The sequence below is a fragment of the Cyrtonyx montezumae genome, unplaced genomic scaffold (genome assembly GCF_038088225.1).
Source record: "Cyrtonyx montezumae isolate F1298 unplaced genomic scaffold, pur_monq_1.0 scaffold_14, whole genome shotgun sequence".
Taxonomy (NCBI): domain Eukaryota; kingdom Metazoa; phylum Chordata; class Aves; order Galliformes; family Odontophoridae; genus Cyrtonyx; species Cyrtonyx montezumae.
Window position 1 is genome coordinate 9093327 of NW_027071870.1, and position 19392 is coordinate 9112718.

The 19392-nt window shown below is 37.2% G+C and overlaps 1 protein-coding gene across 2 annotated transcripts in view; it reads left to right on the top strand.

Annotated features, from left to right (window-relative positions):
- APBB1IP (amyloid beta precursor protein binding family B member 1 interacting protein) overlaps positions 1 to 19392 on the top strand; it is a 57127-nt gene that overhangs the window by 9412 nt on the left and 28323 nt on the right. The window contains exons 2-7 of one of the 2 annotated variants that reach the window (XM_065731366.1): positions 1984 to 2055; positions 5439 to 5526; positions 7336 to 7628; positions 11454 to 11531; positions 12757 to 12916; positions 16211 to 16332. In XM_065731366.1, coding sequence (XP_065587438.1) covers positions 1984 to 2055; positions 5439 to 5526; positions 7336 to 7628; positions 11454 to 11531; positions 12757 to 12916; positions 16211 to 16332 — 813 coding nt within the window. Of the gene's footprint in view, positions 1 to 1588; positions 2056 to 5438; positions 5527 to 7335; positions 7629 to 11453; positions 11532 to 12756; positions 12917 to 16210; positions 16333 to 19392 lie in introns of those variants that run through there. The other variant, XM_065731365.1, reaches the window with a different exon arrangement.

Below are 19392 nucleotides of genomic sequence, written 5' to 3' on the forward strand. Positions count from 1 at the left end.
GGACACTGACACACTTCCTTCTTAACGCATATGTTCTGGCCCACATGCTTCAGGTTTAATGTTAAAGGTAATTTATTTGATTTGATGAGGAAAAATCATTAGTGACTAACTCAAATTCAGTTTACAGTGGACATATGAAATTTGTAGTGAATTCCTTGGCTTTTCCATACAGTCACTTCATTTCCCTCATGAATCACAAGTGTCTGAATATTCAGAAAATCATATTATTGCAAAGAAGATCTGAATATATTAATCCCTGTAAGAACAAACAAACATAATTTGGTTAAACTATTCTGCAATTCAGTATTCAGGTTTTGTTTTTGTTTTTGTTATTTTTTAATCAAAACAGTTTCGGTTGGTTTATGGAACTAGTTTGAAGTCTTGTTCCTGAAAGTAAAACTGAAACAACTCAATGCACAAAAACATACAAATTGCTATAGTTGATAAGATCCTCCTAAGTCAGAGAAAACAGGAAGGTGTGAAATATTTATGACTTAACTATTGATGAGATGCTTATCAATATGAGTTGCAGCTCCAGTTTTTGTCTTAAATGAATCCAACTTTAATCTGATCAAATAATTGCCTTTTTTTTTTTGTTTTATGAAAATCGATTCTCCGTGTACCAGATAAGCTGCTACACAGTTATTGATTCAAATAAATGAATTAAGAATTAGTAACTACGTAGCCAACCAGTATACTGCTGGATGTACAGAGACTGACTTTATAGAAAAAGCTCTGTACGATTCATACAGAGTGAGCCATCCAGCGTGGGTTTGTCAGCTGGAAATGAAGCAGATGAGGTGACTTCAGCTTTCCATTTGCTCATTCATGTGTGACATGCTGTTAGCAGCATCCAGTTCCCAAACCTTTCAGTCTTGGATTTCCAGGACCTGAGAGAACTGTGCAAATTCAAAGCCTCCTTCCCAGTTGTCTGCACCTTGTTCAGTTACACCAGCCACAAAAAACACCTAGAGCATGGAGGGTACACCTTCAGCTAGGCTGATGTGCACTGTATGTGCCTAGTTCTCCAGAGTGTCCTGGTGTCAATGATAACACGTGGTGAGAGCACATGTAGAAACTGGGCTGACTTTGCTTAGGTTGATGGCTGAAGGATCAAGTCCAAAGGAGGCAGAGCAGCTCAAATTGCTCTAGTATTAACTATCATTAGAAACATGCTGCCAAATAATTATCAAGCAACAGAACTCAGTAGCATTTAACATTGAATTCTTATGTGACTTGAGATGCTTCATTAAAGGAAAAATGTGAAGATTGAAGAACAGGATAGTTGCTATTTGCTGATCTTCTTTTCTGACTTCTTATAGTCATTTGAGTTGTCACTATCCTCTGCCGACTGTTTTCTTACATCAGGTTGGTCTTCATCCTGTCAATTGTACGCAAACTTAGTAAATCAATAGTACTACTTAGTTTTAAAGTTTGAGCATTGTCTTAAGTTATTACACAATCAGTAGGAGTTCACAATCCCTTGTTGGCTTGAGTCTCTTAAGATAGTTATGTTTATAGCTCATTTTCAGCAGTATTTCATGTCCAACAGTCTTTTACATTACTTCATTCCTTGCAAAGGAACCGATTTAGGAGAAAGAGGAAGGGAATTACAGCTGAAGCATTGTATCCCTATTAGTGTCATTTGGTGCTGTACTCACACCCCGACCCATGTGACAGAACTCACCATTTTTTACCATGCAGCTTTGTACATGTTTTCCTTGTCTCAGTGCTCTCCCTTAGTTGCTTTAAGACTGGAATTCTCTGAGTCCTCTAATATTTGAAAGAAAACAGTGAAAAATATTGAGACAAAAAGTTGGTTATGTACCTAGTTGTAACCAGGTCCTGAACAAGGTAAAACCCAGTGAACTCCAGGGATACTTGGCATCTCCAGTTGGACTCTGCATGTCTTCTGGTTTTGACCATTGCTGGCTTTGCAATAAATTTGTGATGATTGATTGCCTGTGGATTTTTTTCTTTCAGATGGAGCAAACATGTGATGATATAGATGAAATGTTCAGCAATTTACTTGGGGAGATGGACATGCTGACTCAGGTAAACCTTTTTTTTTTAACATCAAAATTCTTCTGAGAAACCTTTGACTAAATTTCTCTGCCTGACACTGTGGCCTGTAGAGCAAGATAATGTCAGTGGAGGATAGATAGTTATAGAGGGATAACTGCTTGTGGAAGATACTTTCTCAAAAATTAACAAATAAATTGGCAGTTTATATCCTTCTTGGTCTCAGTCCCAAGAAATTTAAAGATTCTGAGTTTGAGACAGATTTTTCAGATATAAATACTTTGCATACATGGGTGAGATGTAGCCTGCATATCATTGTAAACTTTGGAAATAAAAGCAACATTTCTTGAAGGTGTATATATATATATATATATGTATATATATATATATGTGTATATATATGAGTATATATATATATATATATGTATGTATATATGTGTATATATATATAATATAGCAGTACAAGTCATCTTTAGATATGCCAAAATATTAAGTTACAGATAGCGTAGCATTCAAAGATTTATGGAGACATTATTTCCAGTGCAGAATACAGACTTGAGAGGAAACTATAAAACAGCAGGAGCCTATTTTTAAACCTACAGTTATTGAATACTTCCTGCAAAGCTTGATAAAGGAGAATTTTTATTTCTGAAAAATAAACTCTGTAAAATTGTTTTACTTTAATATATGCTTGTTTGAAAACACTTAAGCTATTGTCTTGGATTGTGTGAGTTTGATTGCTTACAGCCCGTTTTGAGAGATCTTTCCTATTGGTGAATCCCAGTGCTTGCCAAATTAAATACCAACAATTGTGAGCCACATAATGGGGATTGTGCTTAAATAATTGACTTTGTGTGAAAGCCAGGATTCCATATTGCTTTCTTAGCTTTTCACCTTCCTAAGAGCTTTTTATGTCCATACATACTTACTACATGTATGTGTGTATGTATATAAAGAACATTTCTTTTAGGGCAATTTCATTTTATTAATATGCTTTGAAAATAGACAAAAGGCTGCTTGTGATAAATTTTGCTTCCTCAGATTAGGCCTGACATCATGTGTGCAGGAAGGACAATAAGAGTGTGAGCTTCTCCACTCAGTGTTACAGTACCAGGTGGGATGGGATGTGTTTCTAAAACCAAGACCAACTCTCGTCCTCTCTAATGTGCCAACATCAACCCTTCCCTAAACTCTCCTGTGCTTCATTTCTCCCTTTATATACTTATACCAAGTTGATTTTTATGAGCGTTAGTATTAACACAGCAGCAGTGTTTAAAGTTGTGAGTGCACTGGTTTCCAGCTCTGTAAAAATTGGGAAGAAACCAGCATGTCTTGGGTGTGTAATAGGTGAAAAGAGTTGCCGAGAAAAACATTCATATTAATTTTCCTGAAAAATACCTCTCAGTCTCAGGCAATCCAGAAATGTAAATGCCTCAGGTACAAATTGAAAATGAACAAAATGTCATACTGTTGCATCTGAAAGACAAACATCTCACATGAATGTATAAGCAAGGTATATAGCTTGTTGGATAAATGAAGTAATCCTCCCACTGCTAAGATCTCAGCTGGGAAATTCTGTCCAGTGTTAGCTGTGCATTTTGAGGAGTAGGAAGGTCTACTTGAGAAAATCCAGAGGAAAGTAATGGCAATTATGAGAAAAAGAAACATGACCTATATGAAAAGATTGTGCAGGAGTTGTTTAGTCTAAAGAAGAGGAGACTGTTAATCTTAAAATACATAAAAGACAGCTTCATAGCAGAAAATTTGGTTCCCCGTGTCCAAGGAGAGTAACACAACAGGGAACAGCCTTCAGTAACAGCAAAGAAGTTGAGCTTAACCTCAGAAGAAAGGTTTGATGGCAGGGGTTTCCGTCTCAACAGTGAAGCAGGAGAAAAGAGTGCAAGAGGAGATGCTGGAATTTACCTGATTGGAAACTTTAAAAATGAAGTTAGCTATACATTTGTCTGGTGGGTCCAAGGTATAACTGACCTGTTGTGAGACAACTTGAAATTCCTTCCAGTCTTGTCTGCAGTGTTTGCTTATTAGAGCTGTCATCTTTAAAGAGGATTAGAAGTGTACTTTCAAACACCTTCACTTCTTTTCCCCAAAAAATCAAAAAACCTCTCAAAACAAGTCTGGCTTTTCAGTGTCGTTAGTGGAGGCTGAGAGAGTTGGGGTTGTTTAGTTTAGAGAAGGCTCCAGGGAGACCATAAAGTGGCCTTCTAGTACCTAAATTGGTCTACAAGAAAGCTGGAGTGGGACTCTTTGTCAGGGAATGTAGTGACAGGACAAGGAGTAATGGCTTTAATAGCCATGGAAGAAGATAGATGTAGATGAGATTTTAGGAGGAAATTCTTTACTGTGAAAATATTGAGGTGCTGGTACAGGCTACCCAGAGAAGCTTTGGATGCCTGATCCCTGTATGTGTTTGAGGCCAGGTTGGATGGGCCCTTGGGAGACCTGGTTTAGTAGGAGGTGTCCCTGCCTGGGGCCAGAACTAGGTGATCTTTAAGGTCCCTTCCAACCCAAACAGTTCTATGGAACAGCCCCAGCCTGTGCCATTTCCCAAACCATGCCCAACTGTTGCCTGACAAGAGTGGTGGTTTGCATGGATCTACATTGTATTGGGAAGTATACAAACCATTAACACCTGTGTCAGCGGTTTGTGGGCTGGTTTGACCCGGTACTGTGATGATTGAGGCAGGGGACCCACGGCCCCACGCCCTGGGGGAGAGGAAGGGGGAAAGGGAAAAAGGGAGAAGGGAGATGGGCCTAAGAACAAAACAGCAGCAACGATCTGAGGAGGAAAGCTAATTTAGTAAATAAGATATCAGAAAGCAAAATAACACAATATAATACAATATAATTGGAATTGAGGCTAATGAATCAAATAAAATGAGCAAGAGAGAGTGTCCGATAAACAGAAGGCCTTACGCTAACGCTGAAGGCGGACGGCTGCAACAAACACCCACTGCTGAGTCGATCCCGAAGGGAAGAGAGGTGGTCCTGTGACTGCAGACAGTTTTTATCTTTCCCTCTGAGTGGAAACACGTAGCAATTCAAAGCATTGCACAGACATCTGGAGAATGTAGTTCTTCTCTTCTGAGACAGGTATACCCAGAACTATCAATGATCCCTGGAGCTGGAGCGTTAACTCCACATAACATGATGTTATGATGTGGAATATCAATAATATAACAAAAATCATAAAAACAAGACAACCTGGTATGAGACAGTGCTTTGCCCTGACTGTCTTTAGTTTATCAGTCTAGGAGTAATCTCAGAAACTAGTGTGCTGCATTGTTTCTTGAAAAAGAATTGACTAAAGTACTTCCCAGTAACTAATTGACAGATGTTAATGTCTGTAATAGTAGTTATGTCATTAAAACACCTTCCTTTTTATTTCACCTTAACAGAGTTTAGGAGTGGAAACTGTACAAACTCCATCCCCCAAAGAGACCAACAAGGAATTCAGCTTTACAGTAGGTTTTAAGGATTTAAATGGTAAGTAGTTGAATGGAATCATTCATGTTTTTTATACTAATTTAAAATACCTCACAGCAACAGATATGACAAAAAGCTTCAACACCTCTGATCTAAAATGAAGTATATAAAAAAGAACTGTTTTGCTTTAGGGGGTGGTATATTTTTGTGTCTCAGTTTAGGAAACTTCAAAGAGACCAAATGTTTTTAAAGGGACATTCCTCAGTCTTATATAAGATTCAGACTTTTTAAAATGTCTGAGTGTAGAAGGAAAGCAACAAGAGAAGTCCCATGAAGTATTTCCAAACAGGCAGCTTTTTTGTGTAAAGATTTAACTTAACAGAAAACTGTGTTACCTCAGCATGAAGTCAGAGCTGCAGAAGCATTTATCTCCAGTGGAAATACTGGCTTCTGTTTCTTCCATTTTGCATTACTTCTCATTCTGGCTTGTACTGTCACCTCTGCATGTAAAGCTGCTTGCTTCCCTGACAAACTGAATCAGGGAGTTGATCTGAGTTTAAAATAGAATGTGATCTTTCTTGTGGGATTTTGTTTTTTTTTTTTTTCTTTTTTTTTCTTTTTGCTGGGGATCTGATTGTTTGCATGTTTGCGTTTTCTTGAGCTGATTTTAGCTAGTGGCATTGTGCCAGAATGAATTTGCCATTAAGCTACATAATGCCATAATGTCTCTACCAGGGAAGTGGTTAGAGATGTATAAGTATAGGGGATTGTAAGCTAGCTTTCCCACTGAAAATAAAAGCTTATGAAAGTACACTGTTAGCATGACAGGTAAAGCAGGAACAAGAAACTGAGATGATCCAATGACACATTCACTTTGTCTGATGAATGATCTATTCTTTGTTGTCTAAAATATTATCATTTTTAATGTGTAGTTCAGGGCTCTCCATCTCTTTCCAAAATTCCACTTAAAGCATTTCAAATTTGTGATTCTTTTCTTGAACTAGACTCTTTAAAGTGATTTAAACCACTGAATGCAGTGATTCTTATAGAACCCTTCTCTTCTAGAAAACTAAATTATCCTACAGAATGTTATTCTACAGTATATCTTATAACATGTCTATTTCAAACAATCCAAGAAGAAACTGCCTATAGAGTTCCAGAATGAAATGTTACTCTGACAGAGTGGCAGAAATACTGTAACAAAAGTTACAATATTTATATCTGTTTGATAAGATGATTTCAAAAAAAGAGGCTGTCCTGTTGTTCTTTTCCTAAAAGGATCCTCAAAACCCTACATATTACATGAGGTATGTCACAGAGGTTGATCATGCAGCTGCAGATGTGCTGCGAACAAAACCATACAGTTTCTTGTGGTTTTGGTTCATGGTCAATTTAAATATGTAGAATAGTTCTAATATATGAAAATATTCTTTATCAGGGTCTCAGTTTATAAGTTTGCTGTATGTCATACCAAAACTTCTTGAGCATTCTTGCATGTGCTAAACATTAGATAAGAAAATAGCACGATGGGAGCTAATTGAATTTCTTGCATCCATATCACTAAGCACTTGTCCATAAACTTTGTTGAATCAAGGCCAGATTTCATAAAACATACAGATCTGAGACCATACAATGAAAATGAAACTGTTTAATTTGTATTCATAGAGTTCCTGGTACTCTGAACTTTGGTATGACTAGATTAATGGCCATTCCTAAAGCATGTTTGTTTTCTTGAACCAATTTAAAATTGTTTCCCATAACCTTTATATCTTACAGTAACCGTGTATCCTGTAATTTAATCTTCACTGAACTGGCAACATCTTTTTTTGTTGCATTCACTCTTGATGTGTATTTTTGTTTTCTTTACAGAATCTCTAAATGCCCTAGAGGACAAAGACCTTGATGCTTTAATGGCTGACCTTGTAGCAGACATAAATGAAGTTGAACAGAAAACTTTACAAGCCCAGAAGACTTCTTCTGGCAATCAGCAAAGTGTGGTCACTCAGCCTTCAACATGCTCGGATAATGACTTCTATAGCAAATTGGGTCCTTGTGTTAACATTACGGGACAGTTTAAGAATGACTTGCCTCCTCCACCTCCAGCCCCTGATTTAGACCTTCCACCACCACCACCACCACCTCCTTCCGAGCCACTCACTCAGGTAAGTCTGTTCAGTAACTTGTAATTTTACAAGTGGTGTTTGGCATTGAAACAGCTGTGGGTATCCAGTAGTAATTCACATAGAAATATCTTCAGCAGACTCTACACTAACAAAACAGCTGTGAATTGTAGAGTTCTTTTATTGAGTGTGGCAGTTTCTGCCAGTTCCCAGACCTGTTGCCCATTCTTTTTGCCTTTCTAATTGCCATTATGATAGCCCAAGTCAGGCATTAATTGCTAGAAATGCTTCACTATAATGAAAGCTTTTTAATGATGTAGGGTTTTTTTGTAATAACCATTCATCAGTTAGTAACGGAGAGCTTCCCTTTGACATAAGCACAAAGCATGGCCAAATATTCCATCATTTTGTGAAGCTGTCACTTTGTTTACTCAGTGCTACTGCTACTGATGAGAAGATTTTGTGGATGTTTTCCTTAGCAGTTGCCAAAATTATCAGTGTGTGCTACTTATTAATAGTTGACTTACAAATACTCTAAAATTTCAGTTGTCATAACCTCCTTATTTGTTTTGCTTACAGATATGCTTTAACAACTGAAGTCAAACATGGTGTATGCAGTAGAAATATCTGAAGTTCAGTTCTTTGACATGAGATTGTGGAGAGGGAGATAAGAATCTACCCTTTCAGTCCTGTCGGGAGGCTGTGTGTATTAGAAGAGTGATGCAGTCCAAAAATCTGAAATCCTGAAAAATCTTAAAGTGTCTCTTTGAGTATTCATGTGCAGATAAACTAAGGTGGAGAGGAGTTGTTTACATTTAGGGAATGGAAAGGTTTTAGGGAAAGTGAAAGGTGCTCTGTGAGCTGATGCAGAACTGTACCAGTCAGTTTTACCTAAAACCATGGGTGATTCATTACATCTTAAAAGCCTACACAAACTGAGTGTGAATTACCTCTTTATAACTGGTACCTCTACTTTTAGCATCATACAGGAGAAAAATTAGCAGAAGAAACAGAAAATTTGTTAGGAAGAGGACCTTTCCAATTATACAATAAATATTTCACTGACTGAAGTTTCATTTTATGTATAGGACTTCTTAGTGCTTGATGTGAAGAATGAAAATTGTAAACATGGGAGAATCTTCACCATTTCTCTATGTCTCAAACGTAATAGTTAAGTTCTTATCTTAAAGGAGAATCAACTTTTGTAAGAATAACAACTAGACTTATTCAGAAGCTGAAATCTTTTATTTAACTAGTATTATTGATATAGAAGAGATGCTGTCAAGACAATCTCTATCTGTTGTCTTACAAACACATCCCCATCTTGGTTTACAGTGGTGACCTTTAAGGAAGTACCGGATTTCTAAATAGTCTGGTTTGGAAGCTGAGCAAGTATGGTCTGAAAGGGTGCTTGCTTAGGTGAGCTGGCTGAACTGACAGACTCACGGGGTAATAAATAAACATCTGGTTACAAGTGGGGTCAACAGTGGGGCTCATCCTGTTTAACATTTTCATTTGTGACCTGAATGAAAACATCGTGAAATCATCTGCAGATACTCCCACTGAAAAGGAGTTGATGCCCTTCAGCTGCCACATTGGGTATGGAAAGTGAGCTGAGGTAGCAGGAGCATGGCCAGCAGATTGAAGGAGTCATTATTTGTTTCTCTTGGCGCTGGTGTGAAGCCACACCAGGAATATTGCACCCTATTCTGAATGCTTCTGGGACTTTCATGATGTAGCAGTGAAGACAGACTGATAGAGCTGTGCTTGTTGAGTCCTATGGAGGGGGATAAAGAATGGTCCAGTGACAACCTGAAATACCTAAAGGGAGCTACAAAGCTGGTGGGACCGAATTCCCTCATGGTAGTGGTAGGCTGTATAACAAGGGGTAACAGCTATGTTTTGTTGCATTACAGCTTCAGATATGATATTAGAACTTGTTTCATTCTGAGTGCTGGTGTAGCACTGAAACAGGTTACCCAAAGAAGTCGCTGGTTTTCTATCTTCAGATTTTTTCCAAACTTTGCTGGGCAAAGCCATAGCTGACCTGATATAATGTTGGTAACAGTCCTGCTGTGGGCAAGGAGCCAAACTGCAGACCTCCAGAGTTCTCTTCCAACCAACACTTTTATGATGTGATCTAAAGCCCACTGAAATCGACAGTGCTGTGCAGTTCCATTCCTTCTGTCTTGTACTGAGCTCAGCTTTAACAGATTCAGGTCTCTGCTCTGCTGAGGCTAGTTCTCTGTTATCCTGTATAACCTGAGGGTCAAACAAGAATGCTTGACTGAAAAGAGGTTGTACTTGCTAAACACAACTGGAGTTCTAAATGGACAAATGCAGCTGAAATTCACCTCACTCTCCCTCAGTTAAAATATTACTCTGAGACTGTATGCTGAGTACCTCTAGTAGCAGTTCCTGGTCTCTTTCCAGATACAGGAGGTGGGCAGAGAGGGATGAGAACAGGAAACAGAGGGATTTCTAAGGAATCTGTGTGTAATAGTGGATTTCCTCATTAAGGCAATGAATCTGCTTTCTGTCACGGTCCTTGCCTCATTTTCTGGTACAGTTTGTGTTGAAATACTGATTCTGTTCCCTCTGTATGTCTTGCTGTCCATACAGAAAATTACCTACAGGGCTATTACACAAGTTATAATGTGAATGAAGGAGTTATAACCATATATAAGTATGAAAAAAAAAACAATTTCAAAATAGTATTTATTATCGTTGTTAATGAGTATTTGCTTTGACGTTATATTTCTGCTCAACCTCCATCAGGCTGACATTTTTGTTATGGTTTTGTGTAGTCAAATGAGCGTAGTGTTAATTATTCCCATCACATCTGTGATACTAAGACTCTATTCTGTAACCTTTTACTGTTACACAATTCAAAGGTATAGCATTTCTTTCAAAGAAGTCTAGAGCTGTCTCATAAGTTTCCATCGACTTTGACATTTATTTTTAAAACTGTCTGTAAGCTAAATCAGGCATCTACATTTTCTGTTATATTATCTGGATGACTTTTATGTGTTTCTATTTGAAGATCCAGAAAACACTGTGACAGCATTGTAGGGGGAGAACAAAACTTCTGACCTGTCAAAGAATTTCTTCGAAAGTGCTCGATTTTTTTATCTGGTAGTTTATTTATTTTCTATAATTTCCTTTCTCTACATTGAGAAAGATGAAGGTTGTGAAACTTCTTCACCTTCGTAGGTGAGAAGTCTGTTTGTTGCACAGATTCATACAGTGTATGAGCTCTGTTTATCACAGGTTGCATGCAGGTGAAGCTTGAATTATACCTGCCTAAACTCAGCAGAAAGTCTACCTGCATGGTGCTTGGACTGCTTTAGTTAAGATGATTCTCCTGCTTCTTGCAGAGTTGTGTTTTTTGAGATGGTAAGAGGAAGACCACAGTGCAAGAGACTATGTGCACATTCATAGTGGAGGATTTGACAACAGTAAAGAATCTTGAACCTCTCGCTTTCAGGCTGCACATCTTCTCTTATGTTTTTCGTGTCTTATGGGATGTTAGGGGAAGCAGTGATAAAATAAAGAACTTCTAGTGCAGCAAGAGGGATGTCAGTCAGGATGCATAAAACAGTCCCATTTTCAAGCATTCCTGTATCGTTTGAGGAACAGATCATGTAAGGGCTCTATGACTAGAAAACAAAAGAAAGCACTGGGCTTGTAAATTACAGCTTTGACAGGAGGATTTTAACTGAAGACAATTGGGGTTTCCCCATAACTATGAAGTTTCCCATGGTAATCCTTATCTTTTGGATATAAATAACAGGATACAACTCTTCACGTGTATGTGAATTGCTGGCCTTACTTAAGAAGTATAGGAATTACCTTATGTCTTTTCAGGAAGAACAGGAGGCACGGGCTAAAGCTGACAAAATTAAACTCGCATTGGAGAAGCTGAAGGAAGCTAAGATTAAAAAGGTGAGCCTTAAAATGATGAAATGAAAGCTACCGACTGACTATCTGTTATCATTATTCTCAGTAAAGAAGACCTTACTAAAAGCCATTAGGCTTTTTATATTTTGTCTTTAACTTGAGACATCAACAAATATTCTGTGAAAGTGTCTTGCCTGTGAAGGGGTCTGTTAGAATATTACCTCTGGGGGACTTATTTCCAAGAGGACCAGCCTTCCCCTCAACATCCACCAGTGTTGGGGAAGAGCCCACTGTCCTGAAAGGTTGCTTTAGAGACAGTGGAAGGTACATAAAAGCATTGCTTACTCAGGCTGCGCTGATTGCAGAAGTATTAAGCTTTGCTTCTAGAGTGGATATGGATTTAGCTAATACCAGTTAAATTATTGAGGGTCTTCTTGCTAAATCATTTCATGGCAGTTCAGTAATGTACAAAAATTTGTTTCAGAATAATTAGTTAAAGAGCTTCCAGCCTATGTCTGGACAGCTCTGCTGAGTATCATGTAGGTATGCCTGCTTATCCTCCGCTAATGTTTCAGCTGGACTCAACCTAAGCTGCAGGTGTTCAATAGCTTTGAAAAATGGATGTAAAGTGAAAACAGTCATGACCTTTTGGTCTTGCTCAAGTACGAGGTGTGAATCGTTGGAGATCAGAGCCAGAAGGCTTTCTAAAAAGAACTGAAACTTCCAGTAAATTTGAAGGTGTCCAGGTTTAAGTTCATTTCCACAGAACACCCATGTGAATTGTGCTACCTCTGAAAAAGCGTACTGGGAGAATTTAATCAAGGGTGTCTGTGTAGATCTAGAAAGATTCCTCCATTGTTTTTCTCATGTAAAACTGAACCTTTCCATATTAGTAACTTTCATTAAGAAGACTGTTCTTTTGTACGTGGGTTCCCTATCAAGCATTTTCTTTAATTAGATATATAGTAGTTTTAGAAAAGTGATGAACAACTCCATTTTCTCCATAGCTATTTCACCTTTCATGTAGTAATGCACAGGGTGGTGAAGTTCAATTTCCATTTTTAGAGAAAAATTTTTAGATCTTTATTTTGATGGCAACGTAATGTCAGAACTTCCAATCTGTTTTATTCCCTCATCTCGCTGTAGGACAGGGTGCCTTTGGTTCAGTAATAACCTTCTGCTTTAATCTTTCTTATCTGTGTTAGCAGATTCAGGTTAGGCCATTACTTGCTTCTGAAATTAACTGAACCTTCTGTGACTGTGTCCTCAGCTTGTTGTCAAGGTGCACATGTACGATAACAGCACAAAGTCACTAATGGTGGATGAGCGTCAGGTGACTCGGGATGTTTTAGACAATCTCTTTGAGAAAACCCATTGTGACTGCAGTGTGGACTGGTGTCTATATGAAATCTATCCAGAGCTGCAAATTGGTAAGTGGGATAGCAGTAAGGATATTTTTGAGCATATAATAAGTAGATACATTGCATCTCACGCTGATTTTGAAATGTAACATTTCTTCTTCTTCTTGTGTCTGCTGGTCTGGAAAATCTTATTATAGAAACTAAAGGGGGATGCAGGAATATGCTTGGACCATTCTTCGTTTGATTAAGAATCGAGTATTCTCTCATTGTGAGTTAATTCAGAATTTTTTTATTGTCCAGGCTGTAAAGGTATTTACATCCAAAGAAAATGGAAAATTGCCACAATTTTTCTTTTTTGTATCATTTGACAGAGAAACTGAAAATAGTCAAACAGGCTTTAGCATTCTTTGTTTACAGACTCCCAGCAGAGATGCAAAAATACACAAAGAAAGTTAAATATCAATATTGCACTTTATCAGTGTCCCAAGAAAAATCAACTTGCTGAACTAAAGCAAAGACATATAAAAATAGCTGGAAAAAACCTGACTGCTCTTGAGCAAGGAGGTACTCCTCTGCTCATAAGAACACAAGGCAGTAACTGCAAGTCTGTTCTTTCTACACCATTAAGATGATGTGTGAAGCTGTACTGCTGCATTCTTTTGTACCAGCCTATCTTAACTAAGGAAAGACTGGAAATCGCATTAGGCCCCAGAGATGTCACAAATGTCACTTGAAATAGTTTTAAAATGTTTTCTTGTCTTAGACAGTTGCTTCCTCTGGTATGTTGAAACGTGGATAAACATGTCTGAGTGTCATGGCGGCATATGTTATTATACACGTGCTATGAATATTACAAAGAATGTACTTGGACGTCTTCATAATCTTGATAGAGATTTTTTAAATTCCTCATCACACAGTTAAAACCAGAGATATCAGGGAGAGCATGTGTGATAAATGTTGAAGTGAAGAGACTTTTTCTTTAAAAGTAAAAATTACTGGTGTTGCTTTAATACCAGCTGAATGAGGGTGCTTTGAGCTGTATTAATACAGTAAAGAGTTGTTCTGTTAATGAGTAAAAATTATTTTAAAATCCAGGACAGAACAAGAGTAGAATAGGAAATAAATCAGTAGTTTGTTCAGAAAGAATGAGAAAGTTTGTGAACTGCTAATGCAGAGGCCTCTCACCAGGTTCAGATGAGCTGGGAATGGAGCCTTGCTGTTTGCAGTGGAGAATTTCTGTATGGGTGCAGTGGTGCACTTTTTTTTTTTCAGCTTCCACTGTACAGCAAATTGCAGATCATTTTGTTCAAAATCATTCTTTATTCCTGTCAGTATATTTCTTAGAAGTTCTAGATAGTTCTATTACTATCAGTGTGGTTGGAAGACGGATTTTCCCACACTTTCTACTTGCTTTCAATAATAATTCAAGAGAATAAAATCACATTTACTTTAATCTAAGCAACAAATATTTCAGGCTTGATCAATATTCCAGGCTGGTTTTCATCAGAAGGCAGATTTTTTTTATGGAAGTAAAAAATTCATTGCAAGTAAAAATAACTATACTTTTATATTAATTACATGTTTAATATCACAAATAATTTCAATAGTGAGGTGGTGATATAACAGTGAGCTGTACATACCAGCATATATTTTGCAGTAAAGAGTATTCTTTTGTAATACACATCCAGATTTAACTTTCTGTTGAAAAGATCATTATAAAAATTATAAAGAAAACTCTTATAAAGACAGTAATATCATACCTTTTTTACAAGTCTGGAACTTAAAAACATCTGACAAAGTCATTGTTAATTAAAGAAAAAATGATGGAAGTGTTAAGTCCACCAACCTTATTCCCTCTATTCACCCTTCTCTGGTACATAATTTCACTCCCAGTACAACCATGGCAGGTGAGTAAGTTCTTTGTTATGGCCTGGAATCATTTTGCAGTTATCCTGTTAAGACAGTGTTTACCTTTCAAAAGTTTACTTGTGTTTTAAGTCTATATTAAATAATGTCATTATTTAAATATATATATAATGTAATGTATACTGTAATATATTTTATATATATGTTGTATATTTAATAAATGTATTAAATATGTAAGCATTTTCTATAATACAGAAATATTAGTTGTTAAATAAGTATTATGGCTGCTTTTGTTAACAGCTACTGTGTACTTGTGCCCAGACCCTAAAACCAATCCCAATTTGTGTTTTTTTTTTTTTAATACACAAACTTTAGTTTTGAGAGGGCATACTGACTTCTTTTCTAAAGTAACAAGAAATGCTACAGGAAGTCTATAAAATGTGTATTCTTTCCTCTTACACTGTGCCAGCCAGTCTAGGCCAATGAAAAATGTCATCATCAAAGACCACTGAAATGGGGATACAGTTGTTCCAGGGAATTCAAACTTGAAAAATGAGAGCTGGTTGAATTCCCTGCCCGAATACTAAATTTGTAGAAAAAATGCAGTTTGAGTCCTTTCAAAATTACCTGTCAAATTATGCTGAATTCCTTTTCCTTCCAAAGGAGTTTATGTGCCTGTTTAGCTACTTTATATATGTGAAACCCCAGAACAAGAGATCAAACATTACCTAACCTGGTTTAGGTTTTGTTACCTAACATAACCTACCTGGGTTGGTGGCTTTTCTGGGTGGAGGCTCTGGGTTCAGGTCAGTTCAGGAAGGGGGAGATCTGACAGAAGATCACTGCATCTCCAGTGAGTTTAACTGCTGAGATGCTGAGTGAAACAGATAAACCTTCACATCAGTTCATAGTTTATTTCCTTTGTTTCTACACTTCTGTTTTTAATGCGGTTACGTGAAAGAAAAGTTTTAGCCTATCTTTTTTTTTTTTTTCTGGTGACAGAATACTCTTATTTTTGTTTGTTTGTTTGTTTGTTTCAGTGAGTAAAATGACACAGAAATCAAGTTTTAGTATTTTTTTCCCAATTCAGTAGCTGTGGTGAGAATAAATCTCCAGTCATACTAAAAAAAAGCAATAAAAAATAAGAGCTAACAAACAAGAAGGGCACTGAGAGATGTGAATGTAACCATCCACTCCTAGTGGGTCACTTTCCCTCCTTTGCAGTCTTTGGGCAGCAACACAGAGATGCAGGAGGACTCCAAGTCATGCTAGAGCTGCATAAGGCTTCTTCTGTAGCTGATTTGCATTTCCACATGACACTATTTTTATATGGTTTTACTCCCTTCTGTGCAGTGGAAAAAAGTGCAGGGCTCTCCAATTCTGAATGAACATCAGATAATAATTACATTCTGACACAGGAATTTCTGGAAATTTCTACGGCTTCAGGAGAAGGGAAAGCCTTGTATGACTTACATTACTCTTCTTTTGTCTCTCCAGAAAGGTTTTTTGAAGACCACGAGAATGTTGTTGAAGTGTTATCAGACTGGACTCGAGACAGTGAGAATAAGATTCTGTTTTTGGAAAAAAGTGAAAAATATGCTTTGTTTAAAAATCCACAGGTAAGCTGACATGCCGTTTGGATAATGATGTCATTTTTGTCTTTGTGCTGCTTATTGCATTACTAATTTGCTTTCAGATGAGTTCAAAATTAGAGATAACTAAACTTGTGTTTTCAGAAGAAAAATAATACTGAATGTAAGGATTTGAAAACCAGTGCTTTCTGTTCTTTTCTGATACAGTTTTAAAATCACGTCTGCAGGGGTAAAAATAAAAAAATTAAAAAAAAGAGGTGTATCACCACTGGAACAGACTGTTGAGATGGCAAATCTGCAGAACCCTAGCCTTTGTCATTGCTGTAGTTTCCACCAGTGTTTCTACTGATGAAAATCAGTACTGCCTTGAAGATCCAGTTTTTGTCAGTTGTGTGTGAAAATTTATAAGGAGTATACAAAGTACTAAGGGGAATTATCTACATTTCATTTAGACTGGGAAAAGGAATTGAGTGAACTGTAACCTTCTGTGTACACTAACTTTGCAAAATGAAGATCTGTATTTCACATAGATTTATTCACAAATCATTTCTTCCTTGTATTATGTGGTTGAAACTATGTTTACAAATACCTTAGTACATACAAGTGATGGATTCTGTTCTGACCCTGTTAGCTCACTGAGCATCTGACTTGTTCCTGAGGGTAGCAAGAAAAAAAATGAGAAATTCAGCATTGCTGAAAAAATAAATACATAATTTGGCAGCAGATCTTACCAAGGTGCCCATTAGGAATGTTTTTAAGAGTGAGACAGTGTATCATATAAAATATGAAGAAAGGAAGTTTCCTTCACTGGCATAAGAACTATCTACAGTCTGGGAAAGAAAACTCATCCTAGAGTGTATGTAGATTAATGTTGAATTTTAGTATGAAACAGCAAAGCGAAGTTTGAAAGTAAAGTTCATTTCTTTTCATTTCTTTTCTGAAAGAGTGGTCAGGCACTGGAATGGCCTGCCTAGGGAGGTGGTTGAGGCACCATCCCTAGCGCTGTTCAAGAAGCGTTTAGATGAGGTGCTAAAGGACTTAATTTAGTAGTTGGGTAGAGATAGTGATAGGAGGATGGTTGGACTAGATGATCTTATAGGTCCTTTCCAACCTTATGAACTTATGAACTTATGAACTTATAAAGCATACATGATGGCTCAAGATGTCATACTTTCTACTGCACATAAACAGACTTAGCAGCAGAGGTTCAGTTGTTCATTGCTGTAGTGTTGCTTGTTGTGGCTTAGGGCAGGGCCTCCAGGGAAGTAAATCTTTGGTGAAGATTCTAGGTATTTTGATTGCTTTGACCTTTCAAAATAAATATGACTTAAACCTAAAGCAGAGTAAGAGTTTAAGTCTGCCCTCCCTCCCAGGGCACACTGAGTCTGATCTGGATATGAGTAGTCTTTGAGCTTTCACATCCCTGTGATAAGCTCAAAAATGAACAGCCTGAGGAGGCTGTATCAGTTGTGGCTTATCACAATATTGAAATCATACACCAGGATTAAAGTCTAACCATCTGTCAGACTTACTAAATTCAAACACTGTGGGACATGCAAAATAGTTGTCATATCAACAGTTTGTCTTTTTGACAGAAAGTATGCAGCATTGCACATAGAGCTCATGAATCATGGTAAAATACAGAAGTATAGGTGTATAGAGGAGTTTGCTTTAAAGGGACATTCAGTGATCATCTCCACATGCCTGACCTCTTCAGAGCTAACCAAAAGTTTAAGCATATTTTGAGAACATTGTCCAAATGTCTCTTGAACACTTATTTTATTACAAATGATTCATAATCTGGTCTGAGTCCCTGGAAAGGTATACTAAATGGAAGTAGGTGCTGAGTTGGTGTGGAGGCAAGAGGGCAGTGTATGTGATTATACAGCAAACTACTTAGGGAAACTTATAACCACCAAGAAACTGAAATCAAATGGTCTGTTACAGTATTCTTGGTACATTCAGCCTCATCCCCCTAGCTCAGATTATCTCAGTGTTGCTTCATAAACTCATTTTGTGAATACAGAAGTCACAGATTGCTTTTTTAATGTGAGAATTGGTAATGCAGAAGCAGCAGGATTCCTTGTGTTATTCTTATTTAGTGCTTATTCTGTCAGAAGTTATCTGTAGAAATCTGTAACTTGCAGACGTTTTCTGAAACAAACAACGACAATAAAAAAGAGCAAAAGAAACAAATTCTAAAGTTGCTCAGGTGCCTACAATTTATTCTTAGACAAATTAGTGATACTAAGATTTAATTACAGAGGTTTGATACAATTAAATGATTTTTTAAAATCTAGCTATAAAACTGTCCAGATATTTTCTTAAAAAAGGTGGAACTCCAAAGAACGTCCATGGCTTGTGCTAATCTTACTTCTTTCTGCGAGCTAGCCTATCTATCTAGTATAGATTAAAAACAGTTAATTAAACATGTTTCATTTTCTAAGGAACTGAGGTTTTGGAGTGGAGGGTTTATCTGCTGTGTCTGTGCTAGCAACTTGCTACCTAATGCCATTGGCTTTTCTTGGAGATTGCCATCTTGTCATGCAATCTTCTCTAACATTTAACTACAGCTTTGTTCCATAAAACATTTTTTGAAGTCTTTGGAGCACATTTTGGAAAAAACATTTGCAAAATCTTCAGGTCTCCCCCTTCTTCACCACAACAGACATTTCAGCCCCTTCCTTGCTGTGTTATAATTCAGCCTGCTGGGAATTCACAGCAAAAGGCCATTCTGATAGTGGCATCAGTGATTCATCTGTAGAAACAGAACATCATGAGCCCATAACTAAGAGTGAGACAAAAATACGTACTGGTACACATACAGATAAAGAAAACCTTTCTGATATAGGAAAGGTGATGCTTCGTCATGAAGTTGAGTGATGCTCTGTGTGATGCTGTACTTGACTCTCAAAGGGGAAGGTCATCATATTTCAATACTATGTTTTCCAAAAGTTCAGTAAATTATCCTGAGCTTATAGAGACTCTGGTATAGGAAATGTTTTTGCTTCACTGAATGAGTCCAAACTCTTGAGTTACTCTTAGAACATTACATTTTACTTTTTTACTTAAATGGATTTTGACTGT